The following is an 11,125-nucleotide window of genomic DNA, read 5'->3' as shown; positions in this document are numbered from 1 at the left end:
TTAAAGGTACTACCTCAATTAAACTTGGTAGATGAGACAAGCATGTGCTATCATTTAGCTTTGCACAGTGAAGCCACCAGTACATGAAAGGAAGGGCAAGAGCTTTTATATTCAATTTGCACAATTAGCAATTGTCAAGAAAAGTCAAGAAAAGTGACAGTCTCTGCTTTTGGCAAAATCCATGGCTGAACAATGATAGTAAATGTGAGGTACTATGACGTCCTCTAGAAAAGCTGCTCTTCTAAGACTGCCAAAACCAATCCTAGATTCCAGAGTCTTAAACATGAAACCTTTTGACCAGGTGTAGAGCTTACCTGAAAGCTTTCCCTGTCTTGGTAGAAACACTTATCTCTTCCTAAGAAAAGAATATGGCTGCAAAAGTCTTGGTGAATATCGCAGCTACCCTAGTAAATTCAAGTCTTTAAATGCTGCAGCAGAGATCATAGTGGGGGAAGGAGGCAATGAATTTAGAACACTAGTAAGTATAATATTGTTTAAGAATAAAGGAGGGATGGATTTTTTTTTTAGATCAAGAGCTGTCCCCGATTCTTCCAGCCAAAATGCAGATTTTATATTGATACATTCCGTGCTCCAAGGAGAGCAGAGCATCAGAACTACTTGAAGAGCAGCAGGTGAAAGCCAGGGGTTCTGGTAAACAAAGATCCTTCTGTAGATGTGTTAACCTGGTCAACTGTTGCCACTAACTTGAACGTGCTGAATTCTGTACAGAGAACTGGAAAACCAGGAGGGGGAGCCAGTCCTCCACCACACAGCCCTTCTGCCCTTAGATGAAAAAGGAAACCTCGCACAGGACAGATAAGCAAAACAGATTCATCGCTTTTAGTGCTTGATGAAAAATCCAAAACAAGGGCTGGTTTCAAAAAATTTATTTTATAAAAATTAGAAACAAGTAGTATTTACAATCATTTTAAATACCAGCTCTAAACCTCAACTGCTAATCATAGATTGTTTAAGTTTGCTTAAAATGCAAGACAAAGTCTTAAAATGCTAAGTTTGCCATGTCAAAAAGGGTTGTAGTTTAAATGTTTTTTAAGAAATGTCATTACTGAGCTGTTGAAAAAAAAAGCTACTATAGAATAGCTCATGTTTTAAAAAGTTAGAATCCCCACGTTGTTCTTCCATCCTCTTAACTACTTATCCTAAGTTTAAAATGAAGAGAAATAGAACTGTTTTGTCTGTGAACCATAAAATGTAAAATTAGGCTGGAAAAGTGTGTGGAGAAGAGGAAGAACAAACATTTACCATCTGCTGAACTACTTGTGTTGCAAAGCGAAGAATAAAATTTGTAGGTTAAGCTAAGCTGAAGAAGACTTTAGTCAGTATTGGTCCAATCCCGTGTGAGAAGGTCCTCAAGCAAAGGTGAACTTTTAGGCTTTCTTAATCTATTTCCAGAACAGTTTATTAATATCCGTAAGAATTAAGCTGAGGCTCAGTAGGGGTCAAACCTGTATCACAAACAGTTAGAAATTATGGAGAGCTATCAAATCAGCTCCAGTAATATCCATTCCCACTGTTGGTAAAGCAAATCTCTGAATAGTTTTAGCTGCAAGGATAATTTTTAATGATGTCATCCATTTCCAAACCTCTGCAGTGATCAAAGGGAACAATTTCCACAGACTACACAGATAAAAGAAGCAAAACATGAGGTGAAGCAGTCACCCTCACAACATGCAGAAGTTTTAAAATAAGCTTTATAAAGCACAATTCGCAAATTTGTGTGCGTGTCTGTGTCCGGTTTCACTGGATTTCCAGATCCTTAGCTCTACTGAATGTTCTACCATTAAGTCTTCCTTGCAGATTCTATACAGTATAAAGAGGAAAAAAAAGAGGTATATGCAGGAGGTTCTGTCTTTTGCCCTGGGTATTAAAAAGATGGCAAATCACAAATGCTGGCATTAGGAATTCAGTCAACTCTCTTCTTCTGGCTTTCAAATGAAGATGCAGTTTTTCAGCAAAACTGCAGGCCTCCTCCAAGTATACTGTAGATGCCTTTTGTTTGAGACACTATTAGGGAAAATGGTCGTGGATAGCAGCTGCCAATATGGTAACCGTGTTCTGCTGAGGGGTACCGCTTATCAAGGCTGCATGTTGTTGATAATCGCCAAAATACTCATTTTCTCTTGGGCTGAGTCCACATCTTCATTTTGTTTCTGAGCCACTCCTGTGCCAAGACCATACAGCCGCCCACAATACTTTGCGTCATCAATTGTATCCTCAAAGAACAACTGCAAATTAAAAAAAAAGGGAAGGAAGCAAGTATTATTTAATTGTGCCTCTCAATCAGAAAGCTGCTAATGTTAATTCATCCAGTCATAGAATGATTTAGGTTGGAGACCTTAAAGATCATCCAGTCCAGCTCCCCTGCAGAGAGCAGAGACACCTTCCACTGGATCAGATTGCTCAGCTCATTATTAAATTAAACAGCTTATTTGAAGTCAGCCACTTCTAAGATGCCACATGATATTTAAAATAAGCACATGAAAAAGGAGTAAACAGAAGTCTGTGCCAGTATCGCTAATTCCTCTTACAACAGTTTGAAGTATGATGGCCACATGGCTCAAGAAAACAAAACAAGAAACACGTTGTGCTTGTTGCTTATGGATAAGAACTGAAGAAAGAACCATAAAGAAAAATAGTGCACTACCTCTTTCATTCTGAAGAATGCCATGCCCGTGAGAAGAGAGTCAGATCCTGCCTGGTGTTGTCTTCCAATTCGCTGCAAATCCAGCTGATCTGCCACTTCTTGAAGGCCACCCTGCAATGGAGACCAAACAGATTTTACATTGGAAGATCCATCTCTTACCAAAATTGCCACACTTCTCCAAAACAGGAGGGCAAACACTGGCTACTTTCAACCCTCTGTCTACCAGTTAATCAAGTCATGTAGTAGTTCGTGTAAGAAGAAATACTGCACCTTACACAGACAAGATAAGCATGTTGAATTAAATTAGCCTCTGAAATTACTGACATACAAACTGTAAGGCTATGGGAATGTCGCCTATATAGTATGCATATCAATAAGTCTAAAGCTGAGGTGGCAGATTAGATTGGATACAAATTCAGTCACAGGTGTTTAAGTGAACCTACTAGCTTTTACACACATTCCAGTTTTAAGACTTAATAAATGCAGCAGCTGTGTCACTTGGCTTGCTGTAATTTACAGTATTGATGTCCATCCATCACTTGCCTCCTGGGGAGACACACACACCTTGAGGTTTTTGCAGCTCTTCATTAAGTACTTTACATCGTAGATAGATGGGAAGAAAAGGTTCAAGATGTGGAAGAATTCGTGTTCCTCTTCTGGTAACCTGGAATCTGTCAACAGCTTCACCATGTAACCAAAGTCATAACCACTGAAAACAAAAGCATACAGAAACTAGATAAGCAGATCCCTACTGTCAGTACCAATATCTCGTTTTTTCACGAGAGCTTTATATGCTGTAGCTTACAAACCTTAACACTTTCTGACATTTTTAGAACTCTTCTGAATCAGAGCCAGAATTCATCCTGATCACCCATGTCAGTGTAAGGCTTTTGAACGCTCCCTGGTTGCCTCCACAAACCTCATGCAGAACAGTAAGAGCTGCTAATTCTCATCTTTAAAATGTGTGAGTCTCCATGGACAAAAGCAGCAGTGTTTCAGTCAAAAAGGTTTCCAACTTGACGGCATCAGTGACCACCTCGGACCTACCTGTGGAAGGAGAGCCATTTCACACTGTCACTAAGGACGACCCCAGACGTCATAAGCAACTCGGCAAAGTGCAGGGCATCGATCCCTTCTTCTTCGTGCTTCTGGAACTGCAGCCCAGAGCTAGCAAGGAGGTCTATGGAATCCTGAGAGTACATGTCCTCCCTGAGGAAGAAAAGCGGCTTTGCACTCAAGGTACCAATAAGTAGGTTCACTTTAGAAAAATTCTCCACACGCTGGATTTAAAGAATTGAAGTGACCAGTAAGGCTCTCTCTGGGTTAAACATATGTCTCTGTAAAAAATTTAAATTGATCAGTTTTTATACCATTACTGCAGCCTCCTACATCCATAACAGACCGTTCTGTGATAGCAACTAGTTTTTTGCTAGCGCAAATTCCAAAGAATCCACTTCCACAGAACTGAATGACGTTTTGAAAAATGTTGCTTCTGCAAGGCAAACGGCAGCACCACTGATGAGAGCACTGAGAAAAGGGAGTTATCCTAAACTGGCAGACACACAACTCTAAAGCACTGAGCATCATTCCTGTCTATGTTTTTCTTTTATCAATTCACAGCACGTGCTACTGTATTACCACTTCCAAATTCATCTCTTGAAGTAACAAAATTGCATAATACTCAACTAAGGAAGGAGGACAGGGATAAGTGATGATATTCCTGGTGTAGAGCTGAGCAGAAACCTGACTCCTATAGTAGTTTCTTTTATTTGAGGGAAGAGGAAGGGAAAGACATGAATACACACAGAGCAAAATTCACACTAAATATAACAACTGAGTAAAATGAAGTGATCGCACCATGAAAACCACCCTGACTTCAATATTTTTAAGAGGCTCACAAAGTTACAGAAGTAAATATTGCAATTTCTGAGTTCAGGAATGTATGAACTGTATGTACCAGCTATGAATTATTGTGATGTTTTCCAATGACAGTTCACAGAATCACAGAATCACAGAATAACCAGGTTGGAAGAGACCCACCGGATCACCGAGTCCAACCGTTCCTACCAAACACTAAACCATATCCCTCAGCACCTCGTCCACCCGTGCCTTAAACACCTCCAGGGAAGGTGACTCAACCACCTCCCTGGGCAGCCTGTTCCAGTGCCCAATGACCCTTTCTGTAAAGAATTTTTTCCTAACGTCTAGCCTAAACCTCCCCTGGCGGAGCTTGAGGCCATTCCCTCTTGTCCTGTCCCCTGTCACTTGGGAGAAGAGGCCAGCACCCTTCTCTCTACAACCTCCTTTCAGGTAGTTGTAGAGAGCAATGAGGTCACCCCTCAGCCTCCTCTTCTCCAGGCTAAACACCCCCAGCTCTCTCAGCCGCTCCTCATAAGGCCTGTTCTCCAGCCCTTTCACCAGCTTTGTTGCTCTTCTCTGGACTCTCTCCAGAGCCTCAACATCCTTCTTGTGGTGAGGGGCCCAGAACTGAACACAGTATTCGAGGAGCGGTCTCACCAGTGCCGAGTACAGAGGGAGGATAACCTCCCTGGACCTGCTGGTCACGCCGTTTCAGTTCCACAGAAATACTGATTGATTTCCTATAAATTTGTGGGTGTGCCAGATAAACCCTCCCTCTGTTTCCAGGCAGCTCTAGTGGTAATTACTCAGGGTTTGTCTGTACAATTACAGGGAAGGGATAACGAAATTTGTTTCTACTGCAACCCTGGTCTTTGCAGTATGAAGAAGACAAGAACAACTGCCACACTCCGTTTAACAAGATTCATTCTCCTGAACATGTGTAACAGTGACAACATTTTTTTTTAGATTCCAGTTCATATTTTAGCATAGATCTGTAAAGAGGCAGAGAAGTGGTTTTTTATATATGTTTATATATAATGTATAAAGTTTAAGACTGTAAAAAAAAGTTTAAGGCACATGCAATTAGGCTGTTTATCCCAGAAAGGGCATCAAGGATACGATTTTAGTATGGGTTGACTGCCAGAAATATGACGAACTCCTGTCATGCCAAAATAGGTTCCCACATCACCTACGTTAGAATCTGAATTTTTATTGCTTAGAACCTGCATTTTTATTGCTCAGAACCTGCCACCAACAACGAACACACAGACACATGGCATTTGACAAAGGAAAGCACCACTTCAACAGAAGAGAGCAAGCAATTGTCTAGTCAAGAAACTCACGTAAGGTTGAATTTGAAGTTAAACTGCCACGTGTTGATGCCAGAAGGATATTCGCCTTTCTCATTTGTGAAAGTCAGACCCAGCTGGATAATTTTCAGAAGGTCAACATTACACCGTAGGAGCTGATACTGATAATCTATGGAACTGCGGAATTCACCAATTGGCCTTACAACAACTCCAGGAAACTCTGTGTCCTAGGAAAGAAGGGAACATCATATTTCACCAATTACTCTACTAGAAATCAATATTATTACTCAACTAGGAGTCTATTCAGTTCCACACTTGAAAGGTCTCAGCACTGCATTCTGTGAATTCTGTAAAAATCACTTATATTTTCTCCTTTTCCATAGTCACAGATTTATAAACTGCCTCAAGTCAGACATTAAAAAAGCCCCATACAATTTGTTAACTGTTGCATTGATTCATTTATTACAAGCACCTGTTCTTGTAGTGTTGTCTTATTCCAAACCAAAAATTTTATGAAGTCATCCAATACGTACTCTTGTACAACCCAAACATCTCTCTCTTGCGAAGGACTCTCATTTTCCCTAAATCTACTAAATGGACTTTTTTTTTAATTTATTCAGTGTTCTTTCATGGTCTAAATACAAGTAAAATTTAGCACTATGACCAACTTCACTTGATTGTCCAGACAGTGATAACCTTCACTGTTTTTGAGGAGCGGCCACTGCCTACATTAATGACAACTCCTGCCAATCAAAACAGACCTTAACAGACCTTATTCCCCTACCCAAAAATATCCCTTGACTTAGGCAATTAGGTCAAGAATAAAGTATTTACCATCGCAATGTAGCTATAACTCAGAACAATCTCCCGAATTTTCCTCATCTCTTCTTCCAGGTTGTTCGCCCATACTTCACAGATAACCTGGCTGTTCTCTGCAAGGGCTGCTGGCATCTTGCACAGACCAGAGTAAACACAGCTGATACTGAATTCAGATGACAGCGTAGAATTGCAAACTGTGTGATCTTATCAGTGTGCTGCATTAAACAGATAAATAAATTATGCTTTATATGAGGAAAGTTCTACGTAAAAGAATGAATGCTCTGGCACAGTCAGTCACACTTCCATATTCAGCTTCAAATGGCCCATTTAAAGCTTACATCAAGTTTTTTATTGCTTTTATGACTTACTGTAAACACCTAAACAAGAACAAAATCTAGAGCATCTGTTCAGGTTACAAGAGTGGATGCACAATTAACAGTCCAGTTATTTATCAAGAATCATCCTCCCTGTCTTTCTTCTCCTGGCATAAGCTCTGAAACTTTGGGCATGAGATACTCAAGCAAGGGATCCTCACATTCATAGTGTTCAGCTACTGCAATAGGTGTTAGGAACAGCAGCAGAAGGCTTTAGAGACTGCATTTATAGACATGAGCTCCTCTGACGTAACCGAGGAAACACTGAGGTAACGCGTCCCAACTTAAAGCTAACAGCAGCTCCAGCAGTGCTGCACCGAGGACAAAACAACTGCCTGTTTACCATTTCCTGCAATAACACGGGCAAAAACACGCCAGGTTTCTGCAAGTGGAGCTCAGGTGCTCCAGCCAGGGCTGGGACAGGGGCCCCGTTAGCGGGGCTACCCGTGGGCTCAGCCGAGTGTGGCAGCGTGAGGGACCCCTAACCCCTTACTCTGTCACCCCAAGGCCCCTGGGTGCCTCCCTTATTACTTTAAGGAGCCTGGGGCGATCCCCTTCACCTTACATATGTGGCCTCACACCCCCCCCACCCCCTTTACCTCACAGCCACTGGGGTCGCCCTCTAAACCTTACCTCACAATCCCCGGGGCCGCCCCCCTTCTCACTCCTCCTGCCCCCCATCACTTCACGTCCCCCCAAATTCCCTGTCCCCCCCTCACCTCATGCTCCCCTCACACTCCCCCCCTCACTCTCACGCTCCCCCTCCTATTCCCAGCCCCCAAATTCCCCCACATATTCCCAGTCCCTCCACTCCCCCTAATTCCCAGCACCCCCCTCACACTCCCCCCCTCACCTCACGATCCCCGCCCTCATTCCCAGCCCCCCCCACGCCCTCACCTCCCGGCCGGGGCCGCCCCTCCTGGCTCTCCACCCCTCACGTTCCCCATCGCCTTCCCCCCTTTCCCCTCCCCCCCCCCCCCCCCCCGGCCCGGTACCTGCCCGGAAGCCGCGGCCGGGCCGCTCGGCGCAGGCGCGATGCTGCTCCCCGGGGAGGGGTCGTGGCTTCCGGGTGGCCGCTCTCGCGAGACTGAGAGCGGGGGCCGCGCGAGCTCACGCCTCGTGACCGCTCGCTCCACCACTACCACCCCCGCCCGTGGGCTTTGGACTCGCCCGCCGCCTCCTTTGGAGGCGGCGGGCGAGTCCAAAGCCCGCGGGGGGGGGGGGGAGGGTGGTGAGGGAGCCGCGTGCTCTCCTCGCCCTAAGGGGACGCAGCCATGGGCGCGCAGGGAGGTGTTTTGCCAGCCTGCGAGGGCGAAGCCGCTGTCCTGACCCGTGTTGCTTGTCCCTGTTGGTGTGCAGCGAGCTCATGACTTGAGGAAGTTCTCCCTCTTCCTGCAAAAAGCTTCTAAGTCGTTGTTGAAGCACCTACTATGTGTGAGAGCTTCAAGGCTGGCTTCTCCAGCTCCAGGAGCGCCGTTTAGAATAGAATCGAATCTTCTAGAATAGAATCACTAGGTTGGAAAAGACCTCTTGGATCATCAACTCCAACCATTCCGATTTCAATGACATTAGCAACAGAAGTTTGTATCCAGGAAAGCAGCATGATGTAACTTCTTGAGTAACGCAGCCACCGACACTGGCCTTGCTGCCTGACGCTGACAGCAGATAAACGATTTATTTGGAAGCTTGTCTACTAATAATTAGGCTGAGGTAGCACTTCCTGTGTTTTAAACTGCCAGCCTTTCTACTAATAATTAAGCTTGGGTAGTATTTCCTGTCTTTTGAGACTCACAGTCTTCTGGACAGAGTTGAATCTCTTATAAAATGCTGCAGTCCTGGTAACTGCTGCGGAATTGTTACCTGCCCGCTATTCAGGAGCCTTTTCTCTTGCTGAATCTCCACTACTTGCCTATCATTTTGTTGGTACATCTGAAAAAAACAAATCTTGGTATCTTTCATGCTTTAGACAGAGTTCTGTGTCTCAGGTTTAATGTCCATAGCTCAGCAGAGGGGTAACTTCTAGAAAATGAGAGGTTTTCAGAGGTTTTCACTCTCTCAGGTGACATTGGTGCTGGAAGCATCTTGTGACATCCTATTATGGAACCATATTTTGATTCAAAGTTTATCTTCACAGATAGCCCCTCACCACAAGAAGGATGTTGAGGCTCTGCAGCGAGTCCAGAGAAGAGCAACAAGGCTGGTGAGGGGGCTGGAGAACAGGCCTTACGAGGAACGGCTGAGAGAGCTGGGGGTATTTAGCCCGGAGAAGAGGAGGCTGAGGGGAGACCTCATTGCTCTCTACAACTACCTGAAAGGAGGTTGTGGAGAGGAGGGAGCTGGGCTCTTCTCCCAAGTGACAGGGGACAGGACAAGAGGGAATGGCCTCAAGCTCCACCAGGGGAGGTTCAGACTGAACATCAGGCAAAAATTTTTCACAGAAAGGGTCATTGGACACTGGAACAGGCTTCTCAGGGAGGTTGTTGAGTCACCTTCCCTGGAGGTGTTTAAGGCACAGGTGGATGAGGTGCTGAGGGGCATGGTTTAGTGATTGATAGGAATGGTTGGACTCGATGATCCAGTGGGTCTCTTCCAACCTGATGATTCTGTGATTCTATGATAATAGGCAGTTACCATATTACCTTCTCAGCTCTGCAGTCTGTCGCATTACATACTTTATATATTATGCTAGATTGGCAGAAAGTAATCACCTTTCTTCCCATGGTCGCTTGAGTTTAGGATTTTGTGCAAAAAAACCCATAAACTGATAGATGGCAAGTACATCAGGTTGGATTACAGCACTCTGTAAATATAAAGTTAGAGTATTTTTTTCCTGAAGAGTTCAGAGTAAAATACATATATCAATTTTTTTTGCTCATAAACCCAGCACTTGAAGGTATGTTGAATCCCAGGGGAAAAGGGAGGGTGAATATTCTCAGGACACCAAAAATATGTGTGCATTGCAACTCTAATAATAAACCTATTCCAGGAAATACCTCTACTCCCTCTACTCCACTCTTGTGAGAACCCACCTGGAGTATTGTATTCCGTTCTGGAATCCCCAACATAAGAAAGACACAGAACTGTTGGAACAGGTCCAGAGAAGGCTACAAAGATGACCAGCGGACTGGAGCACTTCTGCTGTGAGGACAGGCTGAGAGAGTTGGGGTTACTCAGCCTGGAGAAGAGAAGGCTCAGGGAACACCTCATAGCAGCCTTTCAGTACTTAAAGGGGGCCTACAAGAAAGCTGGTGTGGGACATTTTTGTCATCGATAATAAAAAGAATATCTGGAAAAGGCACATTACTCTTCAAAAAAAAAATAGACCCATAGCTCTTGTATTTGAAAGTTACCAAACTTGCTTCCAGGTCCAGTGCTCCCAAGCAGGTTTTTGAAGAGTCCTCACCCCCTCTACCTGGCTCTGTTAAGACCACAGTAACAGAACAGTTTGTGTGCAGATCTACATCATATGCAGACCTTTACCTCAGCACTTAACATTAGCGACCTTGAGCTGCATGTCCTGGATCATGCCCTGTTGAAATGGTTGTGTGTTTCCTTTAGAGCTTAGCAGCAGCACCACAAATGGTAGGAAACTTACTTATGGAAAGCTTAAAATATGAATCAAGAGTTAAAAGGTGCTACTTCTGCCGAATGTGTTTGAACTGTAATGGCAATGCCATCATTTCTGTTTTCCTAACATCCACAGATGCTTCTGAAGCACACCATTGCAGGACTAGGGAGTGGCCCACATGTTCCCTGGCAGGCGGTTAGAATTACAGTTCAGAATGCAGGGAATTTATGTTAGGTGAGGCACACTGAGTTCAGGTTCCTCTTCGATGTCAGAGGAGCTGTCAGCATGGGCTTGTACAATGCTGGAAGATAATTCACAAGTTTTTCTAATGTGTTTTGGGGTTGGGTTTTTGTTTGGTTATTTTTTTTTTCTGAACAGCAAAGCAAACAGTTGCTAGTCCAAAAACTGTGGAGAGTAAACAAACAGAAGTTATGTTATGAAGTGTCTGAACCAAAACCCCTTTTGTTGAGAAGAGAAGCTTGCCTCAGCAAAGACTGCACTATAACCCATGTCAGAACTGAACAACAGT

General features: G+C 44.0%; 1 protein-coding gene across 1 annotated transcript; it reads right to left on the bottom strand.

Annotated features, from left to right (window-relative positions):
• Positions 1-872: 872 nt before the first annotated feature.
• On the bottom strand, positions 873-8,107 carry CNOT8 (CCR4-NOT transcription complex subunit 8). The gene is made up of 7 exons (XM_069869197.1): positions 8,024-8,107; positions 6,670-6,869; positions 5,869-6,062; positions 3,713-3,874; positions 3,230-3,374; positions 2,666-2,776; positions 873-2,246 (listed from the first exon to the last, which is right to left on the bottom strand). The coding sequence occupies exons 2-7, from the start codon at positions 6,784-6,786 to the stop codon at positions 2,097-2,099; spliced, it is 879 nt and encodes a 292-aa protein (XP_069725298.1). The 5' UTR covers positions 6,787-6,869; positions 8,024-8,107; the 3' UTR covers positions 873-2,096.
• Between the last annotated feature and the right edge of the window lie 3,018 nt (positions 8,108-11,125).

This window comes from Phaenicophaeus curvirostris, chromosome 15, assembly GCF_032191515.1.
Source record: "Phaenicophaeus curvirostris isolate KB17595 chromosome 15, BPBGC_Pcur_1.0, whole genome shotgun sequence".
Lineage (NCBI taxonomy): Eukaryota > Metazoa > Chordata > Aves > Cuculiformes > Cuculidae > Phaenicophaeus > Phaenicophaeus curvirostris.
Note: the sequence above shows the minus strand (reverse complement) of the source record. Positions and strands in the feature narration are given on the sequence as shown.